General features: G+C 36.4%; 1 protein-coding gene across 4 annotated transcripts in view; it reads right to left on the bottom strand.

Annotated features, from left to right (window-relative positions):
- Positions 1-25,019, bottom strand: part of IMPG1 (interphotoreceptor matrix proteoglycan 1) — a 52,042-nt gene that overhangs the window by 17,865 nt on the left and 9,158 nt on the right. The window contains exons 2-14 of one of the 4 annotated variants that reach the window (XR_014944877.1): positions 23,022-23,255; positions 17,805-17,971; positions 17,573-17,601; positions 16,108-16,175; positions 15,248-15,339; positions 12,661-12,807; positions 11,051-11,109; positions 9,211-9,231; positions 8,094-8,347; positions 6,460-6,536; positions 5,433-5,970; positions 464-694; positions 273-367 (exon numbers count right to left, since the gene is read on the bottom strand). Coding sequence is in view for 3 of the 4 variants with exons in the window: in XM_085543730.1 (XP_085399856.1) it covers positions 582-694; positions 5,433-5,970; positions 6,460-6,536; positions 8,094-8,347; positions 9,211-9,231; positions 11,051-11,109; positions 12,661-12,807; positions 15,248-15,339; positions 16,108-16,175; positions 17,573-17,601; positions 17,805-17,971; positions 23,022-23,255 (1,799 nt within the window). In the remaining variant the exon portion in view is untranslated. Of the gene's footprint in view, positions 1-272; positions 368-452; positions 695-5,432; positions 5,971-6,459; positions 6,537-8,093; positions 8,348-9,210; positions 9,232-11,050; positions 11,110-12,660; positions 12,808-15,247; positions 15,340-16,107; positions 16,176-17,572; positions 17,602-17,804; positions 17,972-23,021; positions 23,256-25,019 lie in introns of those variants that run through there. The other 3 variants (XM_085543730.1, XM_015859062.3, XM_085543729.1) reach the window with 3 other exon arrangements.

Here is a 25,019-nt window from a genome sequence, read left to right as displayed (position 1 = left end):
TCAGTGTCTAGAAACAATAACTAGCTGTTACCAGTTGCCATGTTATGCTATCCTATACTCCCTCAGACTCTTCAGGATATCTGTAGTAATCTGAGTATGTAATTTATGTGATTTAATTGTGAATATATGATGAATTTTATTTTTTTTTTTAAGCCTGTCATATCTTAACATTGGCCCGCTGAAACTTTTGCATTCAACCTCATCTTCAATTTAAAGATAACTTTTTTTGCTATTGTATATATTGCTTGAGAGGATTACACAGCTAGGCCTACCTGTTCACTCTTTCAAGCATCAGTCTAAAGCAGCATCTTCACAAAAAGCATTCTTGGCACATCCAAAGTTACAAGCAAAATGGCACCAAAATAATCTGATGAGGCAGAATGTGGAAAAAAGTCTGTCAGTTTAACATTTAAGAAAACACACAGGGAAGAACAGAAAAACATGCAAGGAAAAGAGTTCTTACCTTGTATAAGATGCCATGTGAATTCCTGGCACAAAGTAGAGGTGAATTCCAGTACCCCGAACACCTGGAGATATTCTTGCAAGATGTAATGGCGTTTTCATTTCCATGACAATGTTGACTATGCCAAATAGAGAGCTGTGCTAACCATAGATGGCCCACAGGCAGCTGGGTGTGAACCAGAGGCAGGAAGAATCCCCAGACATCCAGAAAACTGAGTTTTTCTAGAGATTGCTATGAAATAGTAGTGAGAGAGAAGGAGCGTGTGACTGAATTAACTGCTGGGCAGGACTAGGAAGTCAAAGGATGCCTCACAACAAGGCTGCATAAAATATGATAGCAGTTACTAAAAGGAACATGTCTTTTATCTCATTGCAACAATTTACACATCAGTATGGGCTTTTTTGCTTGCAGGAAAAACACTGTGATGCACTCTGCAGAATGGTCTTCACTGAAAGTGTTTCTTGAGGGTGGTTTGTGTTCATGAGATCAAGATGTATGAGAATGACAAAATAGCTGAAGTATTTTAGCACTACTTTCATTTTCTCCAGTATTTCTGTAACAAAATCTCTAGAAATAACGTTTCCTGCATGATAGTCAGAGCTTGTGGATAACCATTTGTCTTGATTATACAAACTGTAAGTGGCTATCGTCAAAACAATTGCAATTTAAAATTCTCCATGTTGTTTAAGAATAAAAGTATTTCACTACTGTTATTGCAGACTTCATGAACACCTGTTTTTATATTTAGTTGCATTGTTTTACTCCTGGAATTTTCTTGGATTTTGAAATAACAACATGTCTAACACTCCTTTCTGAATAATTGCATTGTTTTAGGTAGGCTCATGGGAAGACGGGAAAGAAAGGGAGAAGAAATTTAACCATGGAGAAAGAGAGATGAGTTGATTCCAGAGGAAGAATGCTAGAGGACATTGAACAGGTATCTTAGTAGAAAAGAGCAGTTTTGTTTGCACTACCCATAAATAGAGAATGACAGCCCAGATTTTGAAGGTTCTACAGCAAAGAAAATCCTTTTTATAATTACTTAAAGTTTAAACCCCATAACCAGGCAATAAGAAGACTGGAAGGTTTTTCTCTTAGTGTTACTAGGAAATCTCAAAACGTAATTTGAAATTCACACTTTAGGCTTACTTGAAAAGTAGCTTTGCATCTTCCTAGTAGTTCTAGGCTGCTTCAGGGGTTGCAGTAATTACTATCCTGTCTGGTCAAAAAGTCTCTCTAATTCTCACTGGCCTGTCTTTTACTGTCTATGGACATCATCACCACCTTGAATGAGTACAGTATGACACAAAAGAAGCCTCACATCTGCTCCTAGGTCATTCTTCCCACTGCCTATTCACACCTCACTAATCCCATCCTTCATGTCTTAAAGCACCTCTCATTGATTTAACTCCTTCCTGCTTTTATTCTTCTTTCCCTGGATCCTGTATGGAGAACTTTGTATATGTGGGCTTGCAGATTTTCCTGCAGGCTATGAAATATTTTGTTTACATTCCTGTGCACAGTGACTTCAGGTGGACACAGTTAAAGTGGCTGGAGTAGATTTCAGCTACTCAGTACTGAAGACTCTGTAGTGATGCATAGTATTTAGTTATGCACAGTTGATAACTAAGGCAAGTAAGTCCACCTGTGAAACATAAAGCTGATAGGGACACAAAAAAAGAAGAATGGACTAAGCTGTTTTTGCAAGCCACCTCTTCCTTCATTATGAATGTGAGTGAATTTAAAGTTTTATTAAGTTCTAAATGTCTGTCATTTGTATTGTAGCCCAGGGAAATTGCTGGGAATAAATGCAGTAGAATTGCGGGCTGTCCAGCCCTGTACAGAGTGATCCAAGTAGTTTTTTGCTATTTCGCACCAGCAGTAATTAAAAGTTTAAAGGTTGATAATAAATGTAACTCTCAAATGAGGAAGCCAGGCACAAAACGGCAAAAAGTCTATACCTGCTAGTCAGAATTTTACTTGCCGTACTGCAGTTAATATTATCAGTACTGCTGACTTTCATAAAAATTATGTGATAAATTTTGTTAAGTTCTGAGTTTCTTTATCTATTTTTCCTATAAAATATGCAAAAATATGGGAAAATAAAAGAATAGAGAGGTTGTTGCAGAAGTGCCAAAAAGCTATAGAAAATGTTTTAAAGCGTATGCACTACTTAGTCTTTTAAGAACTCGGTAAATGTTCAGTGTCTTTGTTCTGATGTTGTTTTGTGTACCAGAAGATTTAAAGCAAATATAATACAGCTACGTGTCATTGCTAATGTGGCATCCCACTTTTTTGGATCAAGAAGACTTCTTTTTCTCCTGCTATTCGTTGTAGAAATGATTATAAAGCTTGGATATGCCAGTGCTCGTTTTAGGCAGAACTTGGGCTTAAAGTGGAGGAGCAAGATGGCGGCCTTCTCTGGCAGAAGCTTTCTTTTTTTTTAATACTGCTCTATGCAGTTTATTCTGCTTTGCAGATCAATAGGTTGCAAACCAAACGCACAACCAATAATTTCTGAAAGTAGTGATTAAAAGATTCATTCCAAAAGATCAAACCTGCATTCACAGGACTCATGCAACTCTAAATTTTAAGTGAAAAATTGAGTGCTGTGTGAGCACAGACAATAATGGCTTTAGGAGGCAGCACAAGCCTTTTCCTTTCTCTCTTTTTTGCTTTTTTTCTTTCTTTTTTTCTTTCCGATGAATTTAAAGCTATATGAGAAAAACTTGTAAACAAAATCTGGATCTCTTCTAATAGTGAATTTTCTATTTACACTCTACTTCCTAAAATTCCCTGATGTTTGCCTCATGGGATTGATAGTCACTAAATTATGCAATGCAGTGTGTCTGAGGATGGTTTAGAAGCACAGCATCTACCTTTGACCTTAAACCTTTATGAGAGCCAAGTGAAGGGTGCTCCTGCACTGCCACTGGGGAACAGCCAAACAAGCCCTAACCTTGGGGCCAGAGGGAAGTTTGTCTCTTCTTCCCATCCAGTGAAAAGCACTCAGGCAGTAACCAGAAAACATTTCAGTAAGCAAGCTCTTCAATATTTTTGAAAGAAAATAAAAGATCTAGAATCCTCAGCATGTGCTGCTCTGTATTTCTAGTAGGTGAAATAGTTTTAACTGCTTTTCTCCAGTCACTTGGAGATGTTAGGCTACAATGCTTTTCAGCTATTTAGCAAAATGCAGAACAGACATGCTTTATTACATGTCCCTGATCCCATGAGTGAATAGAATGAAAGTTCATAGGTCTTCTCCCTGCTGTACTGTTAGCAGCAGCATTGTGAGACTTGTCAGTGCACATGGGAAATTGTTGCTTTCAAAATTTTTCATCACAAACTTTCATTTCAGGAACATTTCACAGTTAATTCTTAAAAGAAATGTTTTTCTAGTCTTTAAGTTGCTCTGCTAATCATGAAGTATTTGCTTTTCTTTCACTTCAAAATTTCTTGTATACAGGCAAATCTTTTACTCAGTGCTGTAATAAACCTGCACATGCAGTGAGGAAGAGTTGTGTTTGCTCATGGCATGTGATATGTCTGCTAGGGAAAAAATGCAAAAGGATGCATCCATTGTTCTGTGTGTGTGAGAATATGCTTTTCCAGTAGACAGTAACCCTGTGCATCTTGTGCAACAGAACTATAATGATTAAAAAGGTAACAGCAGCTAACTCCTGCTATCAGAGAAGCTATCCGGTACAGTAACATGACCATGCACAATGCTGGGCTCTTGCCTTCCTCAAGTGGCAGCTTTTATATTCTTTATTCCTTAGGTGCTCATCTAGGTACTTACTGTATCAGTCCTACTGATATTACACTAAATGGCCATTCCACACCTCTTATATTTCTGCTGTGCGTGTCCCAGTGAATCATGCTACCACTATGCAGCTGGGTTTTTCTGGTCAGTGGTGCAATCACTGCTTCTTTGGCTGATGCTGGACAGGAGGGATGAAGGAGCCCCCCTGCAATTTCTGGGCATGCAGAATTGGTGAGACCAGGCTGGGGAACAGGAGAGGGAGCATATTGGTGAAGCTGGAGGGCAGCAGCATAAGCTGTAGCTCAGATTGCTTTGCCAATAGAGGCTACTGCTACACCACAGTACCCTGCAGTGTCTCTCTTGTCTTTCCATGCCATGGTGGTGATGGAGACTTTGGGATTACTGCTATTTTGTGGTTCTAGGGAAAATTCTAATATACTCGTGTGCCTGATCTGATCCTGGTGTCTCTGTCCTAACTTCTTTCATCTTCAGGGTCAGCACTTTCCTCATAGCTGTGGGAAACATATATATGTTATATATAATAAAAATATATGCCAAACATACATTTTTCATTTGAAGGGCCAGATTATACAGACTTTTCTCCACCCAGATATAAGTATACATACATTTTCTGATTCATTATCTGGTTTTTCCTCATGATTCTGAGTGCAATTTAAAACCCTACTGAATGGAAAAGACTGAATAAACAAACATAGAAAATATTAATTTTTAAGAAGTATTTGTGTTCTTCAGATCTCCAGAAATGCAGTCTTTTCTGATACACAGGATCCCTTGCTCGAAATGTATTGTTTTATGATACTCTTGTGGCTATCATCCAGATCTGATATGCCTATAGAATCCACAGTAATTTACCTTCTGTGTTTTAAATGCTGTAATAGTTCTTGTTTGTGTTACCTGGGATTGCCTTTACGTATTTATTTGTTTTTCCCGTATGTCTTTTGTCAGTTTGAAATTCTACCACAATACACAACACAAATCCTGCCTTATTTCCTTATACTTTAGCATTAGTGGTTTGTTTTTGTTTCTTTGTTTCAGAAACACAATGTACAGTTTTGATGGTGTAGAAATATTTGTGTCACAACTAAAAGTGAAAAGTTAAAGAATATTTCCTGTACCATGTGACTGTATGTTTAATAACAACATTTTTCCTACTCCTTCTTGCAGAAAGGTCTATTTCATTCTTACCTTGTCCAGACAGGCTGTCTCTATCAGCTTCCTTGAAAGGCGGTTCTGTTACTCCAACCAGTTCTTTCTTCATCTCGGCTTCAGTATCTTCATCTGTGGCTTGCAGGAAAGTAGGCAGGGTAAAGCTGCCTGTGGTGTAAACTGCCAGTGTGACAACCTGCTCAGTTGGAGACTTGTCATCATCGGTGATTAAGTCATTGCTTTCTGACTCATCTGCTGGAGGAGGCAGGTAGGAATCCTCTGGTTTTGTAGAACTGTCTGTGCTAACCAGAGCACTGAAAGGCACTGTGAATCTTTGGTAGTCAGTAGTGATATCTTCTGTGTCTGGAGATATGTCATGAGGTGGTTCTCTGGAAGGTTTGGTGGGGAATGCAGGTTCAGATGTAATAAAATTACTATCAAAGTCTTCAGGTCCACCAATCTCTCTGCTTAGATCAGGGATTCCAGTTGTAAATTCATCAACGAAGATGTCTCTGGTTTGGTCCACCGTTGCTGGGCTGGGATAAACCAGTGGGAGTTCCTCACTTACAGTGTCATCCTAAGAGAGGATTTCAGAGGGAAGCAGATTTTAAAGGTAGTTTTCATTATTATGTTTAACTTTCACTGCTAAAACAGCCAATAATCTTTAGTGATGGAAATTGAATTCTGCATGAAGCCATAGTATACACCAAAGGTCTGACGTATGCATGTGCATTGCCTGGTATTTCAAATACAGTCAAAGAAAGATAACCTTTACCAACTCTGTCAATTGTTCTTCTCTCACTGAGATGTACATCTGAATTGATGAGCAGTTGTTTATTTTTAATTAAAACTGGAAAATGCAATCAAGGGGTAATATTCACCTGTGAATGTTTTAAATCTCTCCTTTCACTATATCACAACAGCACTCATTATTATAGCATATATAAAATGCAGATATACATTTTTGCAAAAGAGTTTTTTGCTGTATATTTTCAAGCACCTTCTTGGTGCTTAAGGTCATTTCTCAAGAAGAAATAGATAAATAAAAGAGGTGGAATTAACTCACCAAATCAGGGCTTGCCAGAGGAATAGTGACTATGCCTTGGATGTCATTATCAAAATCACTTGATGGTTTAATAGGTTCTGGGAAAAAAACAAACAAACAAACAACAGTATTTCAGCAATAGCACACTGAAAACTTTTCACACACAAAGAAAAAAATGCACTAAAACTATTCCCCATTAAAAAGATGATTTTTAAAAGTCCATGTTAAGAACAGAGGGGCATACATTTTAAATTACAATGGTAATTATGAAGAAAGCAGGAGATTTATATGCAATATTCTTTGTATTCTTTATTTAGTATGAATGGGATAGGGCTGCAGGGAGCTGAACTGGGCATAGCTGGATGAATGATTAAAATCAGCTGAACCACTCAGTTAAACTCACATGGGTTATGATGATTTATCACACCCCACTGTTGATTAAGCCTAAATTATATTCAATTTTTCCAGGAGTCCATACTACTTCTAGTGTTTTGCCATTTTGCTTTTCTAAAACTGCTTCTTAGACATAACTAGAGGGAAAAAATTGATTAAAAGTAGACACTATTTAAGTGTTCTATATTCATGAAAATTTGGCTTGGCACTTTAATCTATATTAAAAGATGATATTTTAATACTACAGAAAGTATTAATTCATCTATATATATCTTTAAAGGGGAGAAAATACTCCTGCCCATAGATGAAACAGTATAGCTATGATATGGTCTGTGTTTTAATGTCTTTTTGACAAGCATACATATGAGGAAGACTACAGAATCATAGAAACACAGAATCATAGGGCTTGGGAAGGACCTGCAGAGATCATCAAGTCCAACCCCCCTGCCAAAGCAGGTTCACTACACCAGGTTGCACAGGTAGGCATCCAGGTGGGTCTTGAATATCTCCACAGAAGGAGACTCCACAACCCCCCTGGGCAGCCTGTTCAGTGCCCCGTCACCCTCACCATTAAGAAATTCTTGCGCACATTTGTGCGGAACTTCCTATGCTCCAGTTTCTGGCCGTTTCCCCTTGTCCTGTCTCTACTGTTGAAAAGAGTCTGGCCTCGACACTTTGCCCCCCACACTTTAGGGTATTTATTAGCTGTAGTACTGTGTTAGATGCAGCCCTTCAGTTAGGGCTATTCTCATAATATTTTATATTAATATCCTAAATTTATATTCTGCTCCTTTTAAATCTTAAACTTGCATTAATCTCTGCCCTTTAAGGTGCCTGTCCCTTTCTATTTCTCCATCAGGAGGCTACAGGGCTTACTTACAATAGAGTTTTAGCTGTTAGAAAGCGACATTCAGGTTAAAGAAACCCCTTACTTCTTATTAAAGAAAGGTGATTGTCCATACTGAGAATTCAAAATGAATTAGTGAATATTCAGACTTTTTAATTTTCTTCTCTGGTTTGCCCTGGTGTGTAAAATATCCAGATTTTCTAAACAAATTAAAATTGATCCTCTACTATGATTGGAAGTCCAACTATTTAAACACAGAGGTGTATTTTGTTACAAACTAACTTTTAACTGTTTTGCAACACTTACAAGATGTAGATACATCAAATGAGAATGACCTTGAACAAAGCTATGGACACTGCATAAATTTGCAAGGATAATGTTCAGACTTTTGCCCAGTATTGGCCTGCCTACTGACCATCAGTAAACCGAAGTGTCCCGAGGTCCACTGGTAGGGACCTGTCTTCATGGAGTGCTGTGGCAACCAGCTGCTGAAGGTCCGTTACTGTGAGTCTGGTTGCTGATATTTCCCTCTCTTCCTTTGCAGATAGTGGTTCTTTTTCATTTTCAACCTTGTTTGATCCAATAGTTGAGATGTCAGCGGCAGTGCTTTTGATATCTGAGCCGTCTCTCTCAAAGTTTACCATGTATCGTGCTATAGTGCTACTTGACCTGCAAAGGGAAGATGCAAGAGTGACCAGTGCAGCAAAATCAGTTACTACCTGAAGGCTGATCTTACAAAGATTCATGCAACACAACTTATCCTCTACTGTAAAAATAACACAGATGCACTGCTTTCTAATGCCACTGTAATCTTTAAATTACTTTTACTCTGCCTAAGCCTTTTCTCCTTCTGTTCATATTTTTAAATTAAACTTCATATATTGAATAAAATTATAAAAATATTCTAGCATAATCCTGTTTAAGATGACTATTCAGAGACCTGTAGATCTGGTAATATTGGTTGACAGTTAATTATTGATTTAAACAATCAAAATGCATGCTGGCAGTTACAAGAAGCAATAATCACCTACTAATTATACAGGAACATACCAAAAGGGTTATATTACAAGTCAATAGCTCCCTGCATTTTATTAAGCTAGTAACTACTCTCTTTGCCACTCTATTCACCATGATAACAGAGGTAACCAAGCAAATCCTGCATACTTACTGAAGATAACATTTGTGTGGAAACACAGCTAGGAAAGTGATGATTAAAACTGAAAGTTTAATGTGCATTTTTTTCTTTTTAACTTTAAGTTTATGACTGATAGAGATGTTTTACCATCTGAATGTAAATTTTCTTATGTCAGGCAATTTCCTTTCCTTGAAAGACATCCTGACAGGCTTCATTGTATGAACCTTGCAGATAAAAATGAAAGCTGTCCCTGCCGCTTTATGTCACAAATTCTGTGCTTGAACAGAACACAAATCAATTCACTTAGTCACATCAAAATAAATACTATTTCTTGATTTGTCTTAATTTCTTAGTCAATAAAATGATCTAACTTCATTATGAATTAGAGACAAATTACCCATCTTTCTCCTTCTTCTGTCTTCATTTCATTGCAGAAAAAGATTAAAAAAGAGTACCATAGTGGATTGCAAAAGAAAAAGAAACAAAGAGTTATATATACTGGTAAATCAATCAGTTGTACATCAAAAAGATCTGCTGACAATTTATCTTCTATGCATTACCTATGATTTTTATTTCTGTGTGAAAATGACAGCCTGCTCTCCATCATAGCTCTTTTTCCCATCAGAGTAGTGGAAATCATGATGTTTTGAGTGGAAAAACAGGAATTTTACTTTACCTTGATAGTCTGAAATATTTGAAAAAGCTTTTCTATTTGTCACTTCCAATGGTGCAATTTGAGCACTGCTGATCATTTCTTTACAGTGGTAATGAACACCTTTGTCGGTAGAAGCAACTTTTACTGTGACTGCTCATTGTACCTGCTCTCTAGTCACAGGGGTAATGATCTATTACTCACTTTGAAGGACATGCCTATGTTGACCTTCTTGTCATTATCTCCCTTAATGAATTCTATGACACATCTCTAATGCTGTCTTTTCATATTTCCTTGTGGAAAATGCTGTAAATAACTGTGGTGATACTGTCAAAGGAGAATGGACAGCAACATATCTAAGGCCTGTTTTTGTGGACCTAGCTAGCTAAATCACTAGATGATGGGCAGCTGTGGTCATTCACATTGATGAATGTACTTTCTTATCAGCTACAGAGAGCTAATAATGTGATACTAAGCAGAAATAGATTATGGGTCTCTTAGAGTCACAACTGAAAGCGGTTACTTCGTGTAAGTTGTATCTTTGAGGTGCTACTGCAGGTATTTGCTTGTTATGCTGTAGCCAGCTTTTTCTTTTCTTACTTTAATTATCATAACGTTATGTAAGCAATTTTACGAACAAAAAGCTGGAATCATATGATCATAGAATGGCTTGAGTTGAAAAGGACCGTAAAGATAATCTAGTTTCATTTCCACTGACATGCTTAGGGTCTGCAACTACTAGGCCAGGCTGCCCAGAGCCACATCCAGCCTGGAAAAAGAATGCTTTTCTAACATTTTATTTTGATACAATTGTTTTTCAACATCTATTAAATATTACAAGAAGAGTTGAATTTTCCTAATGCTGTGCCATAAGCCCACATATTTCTGTCTCTTTCTTCTCTTTCTTTGCTTTCAATTTTATGTTATTTATTGCTGTTAGTAATTTGGTTTTCCCTTGACTCTTTATATAATGTACATATGTCTACTGAAGCACAACAATTGAAGTTTTTGAAAGGAACTATATATTCTCTATTAGAAAAAAAAAAAACCACTGCAATTTGTATCAGTGGTAAACACGTAAAGAAGCTAACACTAACTGAACTGGCAAGACAGAACAGGAATTTAATCCAAAGAATTGTTTGAGATACCTAGTTGAAACCTACATGAAAATTCTGTGTGTGAACATGTCTTCCTGCAACTTTCTCTTTCCAAAAGCCTTCACTTTGATTGTGAAGAGCACAAGATCCACTCACAAAAGTGTAGCCATCTAAATGATTCTGCCTTTAACGCTCCTTGTCATTTAAGAAATTCCTTAATGTGATAATTTCAAAGCATTTATTTTACTTCACCTAGAGTAGGATTTCTCAGAGAATTAAAGCTACTTCTTAATAATTTGAAAGCTCAGATTCTCACTTGGGATGTATTTGCATTTCTCTCCATATTGTTGCTGTATTGCTCCCAGAAAACTATTTTCTATTTATAGCAACACATATTCCACTATGAATAAGTCTCTTTATGTGAAGGAAAGAAGGGAGAGTAGAATTCTAGTAGCCAAAAGAAAAAATAACCCCATTTTCTTACTTACTTAAATCCTAATACGTGGATTTCTTTAAATCCTGGAAGTTTCTCAAATATTTTTTGCATCTACAGAAAAACACAAACTCATTAATTCAGTGTAACTCTTACTGCTAAAAAGCAAAACCACAGGTTGAATACCTAGACTATATTTTTCATGTTTCAGAGAGGGCTTTAGGAAACAATCTTAAGCACCCTTTTTGTGCTATTGTCATTGCTCAAATGAAACAAAATCTTTGCCATCAGCTTTAGATGTTAATAGGCAAGTGAAACTGAAAATAAATGTGATCTCTGCATACATTTTTTCAGATTAGAACAAATTTTTCTCAGTAATTGACAGTATTTTGAACTACAGGTAACTGATAAATACAAATTGGTCTTTTCCTGTTGTAGCTGAGCCAAATTAAGTATTTTATGTACATCTTTTTTTTGGAAGAGGAGGAGGATTCTTTCTGTTCCTTTCTGATTCAATTTCTGGTCATGCTATGAAACTGGCAGCACATTACCTAGGCATTAGGCTGCTAAGCAAAGAAATGAAGGTAACTATTTGATCTAACAGTAAAAATAGTGTAGAAGTAACAATTATATAATTATGTAAGTAAGAATGTCTCATTTATGAAATTCTTTAGAGAAAAGTGCATCAGCTATGTTTCATGCTACTGGTCTACAAATCATTATCTTGTCAACATTTCATGTCAAGGACAGCTATAGACACTACAAAGTGATCAGACAACAATTGATAACAATTGTAAATAGCTTCAATCAAGACTTTGTATTTTTCCTTCCTGTATGCACTTCCTCAAATGCTACTTATTCTATGCTATAGAATTAAATGAAAGTCATATTGCTGACTTGCACCATTACATGTGTAACAAGCAAAGTATGCAGGCAGTTCTGTTTGAGGATAATACTGGAGAATCCAGTTTTTATTGGTTCTGCCAACAGTTTCTTCTCTATTTTTTCTATGCATATCTGAAACTGAACCAGGATAGTGAAATAGTTTATACTGAGGAGCACTCCTGAAACTGATGAGAAGGCTCATTTAATTTTACTAAGAAAAGATTTTGGGAACATCATCATTAACTGCTATCTCTAAAAATGATAGTTGAACATTACATTATCATTATTAATTATATGAAGACACTGCAGATGTTCCATTTCTTAGAGAAATTATGGTAATGCACAACAAAAATGACTGAAAGTCCTTTGAAAAATAGTTCAGACCACAGTAGCTAATTACTTCTAACATTTATATTACATTTTTCATTACATTTATTGCAGAAATTAAATTATGACAAAGTAATATTGTCCATGAATTCCCAATTAATCCCAAATGATATCCTTAAATTTACAGATGGAATAACATTCTCCTCTTTAGTTATGAGGTTCCACTGATAACCAAGGTGACTGCTTGTTAGCTTGGCAGCTGGACAAATGGCTTATACACTGGGAAAAGTTGGCTATACCTGAAGGAAAACTGAAGGTCTTGAGACAGTAGGAATTGTCTCCTTTAAACAAGAATGGTTTATTCTAGTTCTTCTTCATGGTGAAGTTAGCTCCATGTTATGAATCTATACAATGTATAAGATCAAGATTTCAGTATTCACTAAGCCTCCTTACCTGTAGTTGAAATTTGGCAGCTAGCTGTTGATACTGCGGGGAACTGGGATCACTAAGTTCAGCTGTGTACTCCTGATCAGTGAGAGTGACACTGAATTCTACCATTTGCTCTGAAGGAAGTTCTGGGACTGTATTTGTTCCTAGCTCCTGAAAAAGGAGAGGGAAAAAAAAAAAAAAAGAGATATAAAGGTAAGTAATTGTTTTCCCCATACATTTCAATGTCTAATAGATAGATGAGTTCCTTTTTAAAACCATACACCAAAAACCTTTCTGAACCAGATCCTACAAATGGTGACAGTTCACAGCCATTTGATTTTATTTTTCTGCTTTTGCAAATGATATTTTTGTTTTGTTTGTTTTTTGTTTTTACTGTGACTTGAGAGCTACCTTTTATATTCTCTTCTATTCATAAAAGAAGATGATGAAGCAAATCAAACCACTTTTTTTGCAGTTACCAACTCTTGTTTCCAGAGTCATTAAAATGGTATAGCTTTACTTGCCACTTTGGAGGACAGTTCTTGACCTCAAGGAGAGGAACAACTGAATGTTAAAAGCTGGTTGGTATCTTACCCTCAGAGTAAGTTGGTTAATAAGAGAAAAACTGCCAATATGTCTCCTATAGTTTCATGTTCAGACACTTATATTTGTTTTCTCAATGATATAGTAGAATTGGCCCTACCCATGTTACATCTTTCCTGTACATATGACTTTACTGCTATTAAAAGCACCCTTATTATGTTTATTAATTCCCAATGCTGTTAACAGCATTTTGATCTCTGCTTAGTAATTTTTCCCTTCCATAACATTACTTTCCAAAAGCTAATTAATTTTCAGGCTGGCTTGTTGGCCACTGTGAGTGCATTGAGAAAGATTTCCTAACTTATCTTAAAAACAGTATAATTTTGCTAATTTCAAGATCAAAGGATATGTCTTGTTCCTTATTCACAAACTAGAACTTCAAATTCAAATTGGGACTGGGTATTAGGGAAAAAAAATTCTCCAAAAGAGTGGTCAGATGCTGGAACTAGCTTCCCAGGGAGGTGGTTGAGTCACTGTCCCTGGAAATGTTCAAGACGTGTAGATGTTGTACTATGGGACGTGGTTTAGTGGGAAAATATTGGTGGTAGGTGAATGATTGGACTAAATGATCTTGGAGATCTTTTGCAGTCTTCATGATTCTATGATTCAAAGTCATGGACCACAAGTGCATAAGGAAATGATACAGAGATGTCATTCAGGAAACTTTACTGCACTGACTGCATATACATGGCTTATTTATACTTATTAGTAACTTATATTTTGTAGTCTTTTTTTTTTTTTTTTTTTTTTTTTTAATATTTGAATTTGCTATGGGATAATTCTACTCCCAGACAAGCTTTTTACACTTTGGGTTAAAATCACAATAAGAGCAAGATGATTACTTAGGTGAAGCTGGTCCAAAAGAACAGAAAACATAGCCCACACAGAGATGAGATTTCCATTTCTGCTGTAGGATGGTCTGGCATAAGGCTACTGGAGACATCTGGACCATAACATGTATCTGGGTTTTGATAGTTTTCAAAAATAAGCAGTAGAGGAAACATATAATTACAATATTTTCTTCATTGGAAAGAATCTTTTCTGCCCCAGTGAATTCTCCATACTTAATTCTTCTAAGCCATCACCTGGTATGCCTCAGTTTTGAAGTAAAATATGTTTTTCACTGTATATAAAGGTATGGCTCACATGTTAAAGATCATTCTATGGTATAAACACAAGATTAAGGCAAACTTACTTTCTATAAATATATTGCTGCCTTGTAACTTTTTTCACCAGCTCTTAGGGAACTGGCTATCAAGGAATAGGCAGAGAAAGAATGAGAGGACCTATAACTAGTTTATACCTGTATCCCTGTACATCTCAAACTTGTTTAAAAAGAAGACAATTTTAAAAGCATTTCTTCATTTTTGTATCTGCTCTTTCCATTCAATAGCTGTTGCAAGTTGGTTGGTGAAACTTTTAAGATGATTTTATTCCCCTAGGACCTGAGGATATAATTATTCTGGATAGTACCAAAAAAAAAAAAAAAAAAAAGTGCTTATCTGTGATTACACTGGTATAACTACTGTGCCAGGGCAGAGGAGCTTGACCTGTGGTGTGATGGATAAGGTTCTTGACAGAATTTCCATCCTGATGTCAAGACTGTGATTTCACTAAAGTAGGAATGGGGTGGCATGAATCTCTGTTCACATTCAGAACATGCCAACAGAAATACAGAGGAGCTTACTAAGTTGCTGCTGTAGAAGGGTAAAGTCTTTAGAAAGAAAAGGAATCCTGAGAGCAAAAGTGAAAAGGAAAGTTTTGTTTCCTACCCAAGACTCCTCCACAGCAAAGCCCAAACAGTGCCCTTGGGCCTTGGAGAGGCCTCTATCTGACTCCAGAGAGCTTCCAGAAAGTTTAAAAAGTAAAGCAAGTTTGCAAAATGTGTATATGCAGGAAACATCATTCATGATGTAGAACAGATGCTGATAAAACCAAACAGCAGTAACAGTGGGGAAGAAGTGAATGAAAAGACTGAATAGGGAGAGTCTGTGAGCCTTCATCTCACCTTCACAGGAGTCTTGGTCTCATTGACAATTTCATTGAGTAGTGTTCCATTAGGTACCAGTGTGAACGTAGAAAGGGATGCGCTGGGGGGACCTGGCAGGGTTGCAAATAAAATCATGTGAGAATAGTTTGTGCATTAAGATGGAAAAATCTTCCCCTCTGTTGATCATCTTGCTTAGAGATCTTTGTCTGTGTTATGGTGATTTTCCTTTCTGATCAATTTAAAGTAACAAGAGGTTTTGATAGTTTTCCATTTGGAGGCGAAGCTACCATGCTAGAATTTACAATCAGTGATTCTATCCTATTCAACCCTCCTAGAGTAAATGTGTGCAGGATGTTTCCTCCTTGAATCAAATGCTTGTATTTACAGATTTTTTTATAATAACAGAAATTTCTAGCATTTTAAAGAACTGTGGTATGCAGCAGTGTTGGTATCTCTAAATAGAGCAATTATTCAAATTAGTGTCCAGGCTTCACTGTGACTTTCTATCAGAAACAATATTACTTTTCTTCTGTTTGATTATTTTGGCTGAAAAAAATGAAGCAGTGGATGCTCTTAATGCTACTTTATAACTGAAGAAAAATATGCTCCACTCACTACATATGAAACTAGCAAAATGTAATTTATAAGGTGCATTTAAAGACATTGAAAGAGATGTGGAATGCTGCACTTCAACAGCAGACATTTTGTAGAAAAAACAAGAACTGCTTATTATAGTCTATTTTGCTAAGCTGCTTTTGTTGTACTTTACTGAACTTGCCATGTTTCTACAGCATTTCTTCAGTTACAGACTTCTAAGATCACTGGTTTTAGTAATTATATTTGATGGGCAGGTACAGAGCAAGCAGATATGACTTTACCTGTAGAAACAGAAGGAATGTCTTCCAGCTTTTTGCCACCTGTTTTGTCTGTGGATATTTCATCTTTCCTATTAATCAGGTAGAAATGGATTTAATTATCAGCATGCTTACAAGAAAATGTGAAGATGTAACAAACAGTAGAAATGACTTTTACATTAAATGTAATTAAATTATTTTTAGTGAAATATTTGATGAAATGATTAAACAGGGCATGATGGTGGTGCTGCATTTTTACACAGGACCAGCCTAGGTGTTGAATAACATAAACAGACAACATGGACAGCTCCTAACTTAGCACGTTCTCTGGTAATCCTATGTGGTCAGAAACAAAATTTGTTTCTGTTGTTTTCATAATGTCAAATGATTTGAGACTTATCCCTCTATGTGATATCTTACAGATACGGAACTTTTCCAAAAACTACACATTAGTAAAGATGAAGTTCAACAATATGTAAACACAGCTACCTGCTTTTCCAGCTAAAATATGAGTAATTTCATAGATTTTACCTCATCTTCTGAATTGTGCCTAGAGAAAACCACACTGTTTACACAGAGCATAAGAACTCTGAAATCAGTCACTTCACTTACAGCCTTCCTGCTGCTGTTTGCATTAGACTGAGTGAGAAGATCTCCCTTTGGACTTCTGGCAAAGTTTAATTAAGTCCTACATTATTAAAAATACATTTAATAGAAAGAAGAATACTCAAAGCTCCCATGTCATAATCAGTAAAGATACATAAGAGCTCTGTATTCTTGAGACAGTACAATGTATGAATGGAAAATATTATTTGCTACCTCTGAAAATCTAAGAATATTTGAAGGTAAAACAATATATTCATCAGAAACGGTGAACAATGATATTTTTTCATCTGTACGATAGAATATTTATGTAGGAGAGAATTCAATATCATAACTTCAATCCTGCCATCTTTGACTTGTGATTGTTGCCAGGAGCATTATCCCCTTCCAATTGAGTTATTGGAGTAAAGCACTATATTTGTTTATAATAGCAGGCCACATAAAAATACAGACAAAAATTAAAGTGAAAGCACAGAATTTTTAAACTATTTATCATGTAGCCTCCTAGATAAACTTCTTTCACCTCCCTGACTTTCCTTTTAAAAATTGTCGGAATTGTTTAATTGAATAATCTTTTGTCATGTTGCCCATCAATGCTATTATAACGTATGGCTGTGGCTTTAACACGGATTCGTGCTTATACTAGCCTAAGAAGACATTCTTTGGTGTTTCTAAATTGAACAGGCAATGTGGGTATTCTCCTGCCTTAATTATTTGTGATCTAATTACTGTGTTCTATAACATAGAACAAACACATATTTCATAGCACACACTAAATACAACACAGTGCTATCCATATATATATGCTCATATCCACACACAGCGATGCATCTTTTTCAAAAAAGGCAGTAACATTAAGTGGTGAGGTTTTACTTGTGCTACTTACTTTTCCTGGAAGGTTCTGTGTTTTACTCGCTGTGGAAAGAGTAAGAAAAACAGCATTTTACTGGTGGGTGTAACCAAACATCACTAAGAAGCCTGCTAGCTCCTTTGTTTACTCTACTTGTACTATTTTCTTGTAGTACATGCCCACTCCTTTTCCTGAGCAATACTTTGCCCTTCTATAAGCAGATGGGGAAGTCTCCCTCGGTTTTTAAATAAATGTCAATAATCCTTACCCGTTGGATTATTTCCAAGTGCTCTTGGGAATTGCTGAAGTTTTTGCCAATGTCGAATATGCAGAAGGTTTCCCTCTGGCAGGCAGTAACCCAGTTCTGATATTCAGAAGTATCGGGAATCCGATCCAGAAAAATACGAAAGGCTTCCCACACAGCTTCCTGGCAGACTGAGTAAGAAGAAAGGGAATAGGGATAGATGTTTTGTACCAAAAAATAAAGTTGAAAGTCTTTTTAAAGTGATTTGGGATTTACACATTTTACTGTGCTTAGTAAATAAGTCCATCTTCTTGGTATTTCTAAGTCTTTTAAGTATTTCTAAATTGTCAGTCATTTGCCCTGTTGCTGAGGGATTCATTTTCTCTCAGTTAAGGACTGTTATTTTTCTCATTTTAAATAACAGATTAATTTGGCCCAATATCATCACCATGAATACAGGGCAAACACAAAGCACACTTTGTTCATCTCAAAGATACATGCACTGGAAGTTCCAGCAAAAAGGGAAGTAGATTAATAATACCCAGCAGTCTTCATACTGGAATAATACAAATTTAAACCGCATACAAAGGTTTCATACACAATTAGGCTTAGAATAGGTTAAATCAAAAATATATAAGATTTCAATATTGCTCAGATATGTAAGAAAACATTAAATTGTGTCTTTATTTATTTGTTATTATTATTATTTTTTTAATGCAGCATGCTGAAATGATTTTCTAATGTTCTAAATTTCAAATGCAGTCAGCCTTTTTGTCAGAAGTGATAGGGATTTTCTGTAGCATAAACATGCTTTTATGTTTCTTTAAGCACCTCTGGGAAAATAAAATTACTTAGTATAGGTAAAATTCATTTGGAAAGAACTCCATTTTCTTTTTTTCTTCATGACAGTATTCGCTCATGTTCAATATCAAAAAATCTCCTCTGTGGTGGTGAATAACCCAGTTAAATGCCACGCTACCTCAAAGGATATTAACAGGGATTGTGGCTGTGGGGAGAACAGTAGCATTCTGCATCATCTGGAGAAATGAAAGTGAACACAAAGGAAATGTAACAGCAGAGGAGGTTTGGAAAAGAGGGTATTCATGGCTTTAAAGAAGTTTCATTTATTGGATGCTAGCTGATCTAATTATATGAGAGTGTATAGAACATAATAGAGGAAGCTGATTCTATAATTATTCTGTTGGATCACTGCTCATGTGTTACAAATGTACTAGATATATTTAGTCTTGGTCTTGGTTGTTGCCTTTTTTTTAAACTGTTTTCTGGAAGTCAGAACTCTGTCAGTTATTTCAAGGAAAACTTGTAAAAGATATGCTCTTGCTGCAGAGACCTTGCTCTCTTAACATTTTGAGTGGAGATCATGACATGCATGAGTAGGAAAGGAAGGGATGAAAGCACCAGCATCTAAAATATAAAATATCTGCTCAGAAATACTTCATAGGGTCTTTCTTTCTTTTCCTAGCATAGAGGCCCTAAGTATCTCTACAGTGAGTTTTTGTGAGTCAGAGAGGACCAGGTGGGGCTAAGCTTCTGAGTGCATTTGCCAGCAACTTGCTGAAGCCCCCTCCTTGCTGTAACTTGAAACCATTTATAATTTCAAAATATTCTGAAAGACGAACTGATTTCTCCTCCAGACAGCTACTGCCTGTTTAGCTAACAGTAATGTTTTTTGGATTTCATTAAACTTTGCACAGGATGGGGCTAGGCCTTGAACAAATTCTGTCTGTACTGAGGTAATGTTTAAAATCACTGACTGGTGCAAAGGGATCCTCAGGCTAGCACAGACCTGGCCAGAATGTGCTGTTCTGTGTGAATGTCCCCGATCATCTGCAGAAATGTTCATTTCTACAGGTTGTCCCCTGCAGGCATTTTGGACACAGTTGTTGAAAATAGCCGTCATAGCCTGGTGGCAGCTAGATGCAATGTGTTTTGAGTAGACTTATTTCAGTTTATTTCAGATGTCACTCTGCCTTCCAATTAATGGGTGACTGAGTCTGTTTCTTCTTGATGAAATCTGGTATTCCAAGAGTCAACAAAGCCAGCTCTATATTCACTTTGTGGAAGGATAGTGTTCACTCACTGAGATGAAGAAATAGACTTCTTCAGAATGTTGCTTGAAATTAAATGCTTTTAGAGAATGGCAATTTCCAGCATGTTAGAAAAATCATTTTTATAAAGCTTTGCTAGCAATTTAAGAGTTGTTGCCTTTAGCACTTTATTTTGCACGGTTCATTACTGTGAGATGGGACATTTATCTTTAGTACTTGATACCTGCTTTGACTTATTGTGAGATAATTATCTTCATTATCTAATATACCAATGTCTGCAATTAGTACTAGAAATGGTTATTATCCAAACTTGCTGTAGGGATGTACTCACATTTCTTTGTTAGGACATCATAATAATAACTCAGGAACAACTTGCCCTCCAAACAAGACAGCTGTATGGGAAGCATAGGTGGCCAGATTATTAAAAAGCAACAACTGTCTTTTGAAAACATTTATTCATAATGACTTAGAGGTTAAGGTTACGTTCTGTTATCTTTTTCTCACAAATCTCATTTTTTCGTGTGTGTTAACTGCTGAATAAAATTAAATATATGTTGATAAGCAATCCAGTTTTCAGGGTTTAGATATAAATGACACATGACCAGATGAAGAGATTTTTTAGCTGATTCCATGCATGTTTCATAGAGTCGTAGCATGGCTTAGGTTGGAAGGAACCTGAAAGATTATCAAGTTCCAGTCTCTTTGGCTGTAGATCAGATTGCCCAGAGATACACCCATCTTGGCCTTGAACCCCTCCAGGGATGGGGCATCTACAGCTCTACTGGGAAGCCTGTGCTGGTGCCTCACCACACTCTGAGTAGAGTTTCCATCTAACATCTAATCTAGATCTCCCTTCTTTTAGTTTAAAGTCATTCCCCATTGTGTTATCCCTCTCAGACTAAGAAGTCAGTTTTCTTCCTGTTTATAAGCTCTCATGTACTGGAAGGTCACAGTGAGGTTTCCCCAGAGCCTTCTTTTTTTCAGACTGAACAAGCCAAACTCCCTCAAACATTCTTCATAGGAGAGGTGCTCCAGCCCTTTGATCGTCTTTGTAGTCCTTGTCTGGACAAACACTTCCATGTCTTTCTTGTGCTTGGGGCCTCAGGCATGGATGAACATGTGCATTTTTGCATGCAGTTGAGAGTCTGTCTTCAAGATGATGAAGATTATCCAATAGTTACTGTTTGAGCACATATATTTGAGCAGCTTTGTATTGTGTGCTCAGTCCTGAAAGAGTTTTAGCATGAATTAGAATATTAAGAAAAAAAAGAAGTAATTTTCTTAAGGAAGCAGTAAAATTCTCTAGAGAACAGATGTAATCTACAAGGTTATTACATTTCTAAATGTGTTATGGGACTTGGAGGGATGGAGATAGTCTTCCAGACTTTATATAAGGCAAAGAACAGACCTCTGAAAAACAAAATGAATACAAGGTTCTCCCACAGTGTAGTCTCCAGCATGGCTACACAGATACATCTTCTTCTGTAGGCTTGTACTGCTGTTACTGGCTGCTACTTCAGGAATAATGTTTGCATCACCAAATATTCACTTCTACTTTTATTTCTCTTCATTAATCACACTCATCAGATATGTTAGCATGCTCAGCTGGGAGGACAAATATCTTGGTTTCTGATCTTTTCCTTGAAGGAAAGATTTGTTGAAGTTTTAAAAAAGGACATTGTAATAGAGAACATGCAGCTCTCCAAGTAGTAGCTTTTTACTGAATGTGTATACAAACGTGCAGACTTCTGTTCTCTTGTGTGCTTTTTGGTAAATGTTCCAGCTGAAGAACTGAGAGGTATCTACTCAGAGGAGTTTCTGAGTGTAGGATGATCTGCTGAGAAAGAAGATCTGTAATTTTAAACCTGCTTAAGCTACAAGGTTTACAGAATTCAATCTTTCACTCTAAACTGATGTGCTGCTTTCCAGAAAGATGTTACTGGCAACATCATCAGTTTTTAAAGGAGAATGTCAGAGTCACGGTACTTGATTTTATGCTAATGATGCAAGCGTGTTCTGTGAGACTGTGTTTTCAGATTGAGATTTTCAGGATTAATTCATGTTTAAGAAAGGCTTTGAGGATCAGCCTCTGACATAGGTTTCAGAATTCTCTCTAATGCCCACTGGCTTGGAATTCAATCCCACAAAATTTTCTGGATATCTTTGTATCCATAGGAATGACTACAGATGCTGCTGTAGCTTGTTCGTGCTGCATGTGGGAAGTGGCAGCTGGAATAAGATTTTCACAGCTCCATGTACAGGTTTCACATAAAAGAGAACTAGGTGTTTCCCTGAAACAGAGCTGACAAGCAGCTCTGGGAGTGGCTGAAGATCAATAATGAGGAACAGGTGCATGTGTGAAGCTGATTTCAAAGATCATGCGAGGGCTGATTTAAGATGTCACCCTAGGTACTTGCATCCCTGAAGGGCTGACTTGGTTTCAAAGTTAGCTTTGGAAAGTCCAGTTGCAGCCTCAAATTCTGCTTGTTTTTGTTGTTGTTTTTAATACAAATTGGAACGGTCATTGAATGGGAGTGAGAGGGAGGAAGATGAAAAAAAAAATAGGGCTGTTTTCCCTATGGTTTCTGGGGACCTAAAACCAAAGAGATAATTCTGTAAGTTCTCTAAAGATATGAGAGGAAAAGAAATAGAAGGAAAAAGAGAGGGAGGGAGTTGGAAAAGAACAGAAAAAAACACCTTCTGTGTTTTTACGAATGAGATTAAAGTCTTGTCGTGTTGCTGGCATCTTGGTATTGTGACAGCAGTACCACACTGTTAATAAAGCTGCAGATTCACCAATGTATTTGTGAAATGAAATACTATTCATTTCATCACCTGTCTTGAAGGCATGGGATTAATTCTGAGTATCAAAGATAGTATCTGCTATACTTTTAGAAAAATGGTACATCTTCATACAGTAGTGCAAGCGTGATTTAGTCGTCATGTTCTGCCATGGTAAAATAACTGTAAAATTCACTGAGATCATTAGTCTTTTGAGTGAATTGTTTTATTCTGTTCTGGTAGTTACCTGTCTTGAGCTGTACTGATGTGCATGTATTATTTAATCATAAAATAAATATCAGATACATTGTCTAGAGCTAAAGATCAAGATTCTACAACATCTTTGTCAATATTTGCAGGGAAAAAGTACAATCTACAATTATTATCTTACCTCTTAATCTATAGTAAGCTTGGTGACTGGCTAAAATCTGCTTCACTGATTCTTGTGGGCAAATTTTCACACCAGTAGAAAAAAAAGGTGATCTCTTTGTTCGGTGTTTTGCCATGTCAAATATCCTTCTTATAGTTGACACTCTGGACCTCTTTGTTGTTCTTTCTGTTTTGTCTGACCCTGAGGCATCTGCAAGTTGTTTGGCTTCACCACGATTTGTTTTACTGGGGATTTCTGAAAAAGATAAAAGGTAAACATGCACATAAACATACATTGCTTAGGTAGTATGCAAGGTCATGTTCGAAAAATTCATTCTAATGTAAGGGTTCTTTATGTTATTGTCAGTATGCTGAATTAATTGTCCAGTGTCATATTGGACCACTGGGACTGAAAAACCTTTTAAGTAATTTAGTTATAGCTCCTCATATAACTTACAGGTAAAACAAAACAAAAGTTTCAGAAGCCCTAAATCTTGTTTTCAAAAGTGATTTTGTGTTAGAACCACAGAAGATGCTAAGGCACTTAAACTTCGTGCTAATGCATCTCATTTGTATAGAAGTCTATAATTAAATGTAAAGCACTTTAATAAATACATATTTGGAGCCTGGAGAAGGTGAAGCACATCTGTATTAGCTTACTCTATAAAAATAAGTCTATGCTAACGGATATGAGAAATAGCTGTACTCTTTTGATGTTCTTATCTACACTTTGGGCTTCTGGGCACATCTCCCTTCAGTGGGTTCAGGCTTGAACCCACTTTCAGAACTGAACAGTGGAAAATGTTTTTTCAAAAGCTGAACAGGAGTTTTATTGTCTTTGGGGACAGAAATATCTTTTTTCCAGTCTTTCTCTGTCACTTCACAGTGCACTGCTCTTTCCATCCCTCACCAAAACTGAAATATTAATCAGAACAGACTGCAATTATGCATCTTTGCCACTTGATAATAGTGACCTGAGTGCTCTCAATAGATCTTTAATTATTCCCAGCAAAGTGGAACAACTACATTAGAAAAAGAGTGAGACCAGTGAGTGTTAGAAACAGTGAGAAAAATAGTCTCCAAAAATGAAGAGTAAAGAATTGTCGGTTTGGTAGAGAAAGACTAAATATTATGCAGTTTTTAACAAACATTAATTATCATGTTCTTACATAAATCAAGAGAAACTAAGGATGTTAAAATCACATTATCTTAACAATTGGCAACTTTGTTATTTAAATGTTTAAAGACAAGTTGGCAGATAAATGATAAGAGAAAAATAAAATCATACTATTGCAAAAAGAAAAGTACTTCAGCCACAGAATGGGAGAAATTCTACCATCTTTGTGAGTTTGTATATGTATGTGTACATATATCTCAGTTAATATTTAATATTTTTAATGTTCAATGCATAATAACGATATATGTCATGAAGTAGATGGTAGTCTGAGATGGAAATATATTGATTGCTTGATTATGAGGGTATTTTACAAATGTAGTACTAGATACAGTTACACACAGTTGACTGTTATGGCCTTGCAAAACATGACAGAAGTAGCAGCCTGCAGGCCTAGAAGTCTCTAATTGTTGTAAAATAAGGAAAAACGATGATGCAGTAATATAGTATTATAAAATGCAATGAAAGTAATTATTTTTCTCAATAATGTCGGATCAGTAACATTAAAGGAACCTTACAGTAATAAGGAATAAAAGGAACTTGCTCTGTGAAAACATGGCCAGGGATTCACCAGTAAACAAAAGGGGCCAAACAATGGATCATTTGAGACACTGAATTATTTTAATGAAATATGAGGAGAGAGTGATAGATTTACCATCAAGGAAAAGACAATGCCAGTAAAATCTTAAAGCTGCCCTCTCTAATCCTCTTGAAGAAAATACCAAAAATCTACATGGAAAGGAGCCAGCTGTAAGTCTATTACCTGTTACAAGCTCTATTAACTGCTATAGCCCAGCTGCCCAGGCAGTCTGACCAACTGGGGCAGAGGATTTTTCCATTAAGCTC

This window comes from Coturnix japonica, chromosome 3 (genome assembly GCF_054131305.1).
Source record: "Coturnix japonica strain WE chromosome 3, WE-NBRP24, whole genome shotgun sequence".
In the NCBI taxonomy this organism is placed as follows: Eukaryota; Metazoa; Chordata; class Aves; order Galliformes; family Phasianidae; genus Coturnix; species Coturnix japonica.
The sequence above is the reverse complement of the archived record's forward strand: the minus strand, read 5'-3'. Positions and strand labels throughout refer to the sequence as shown.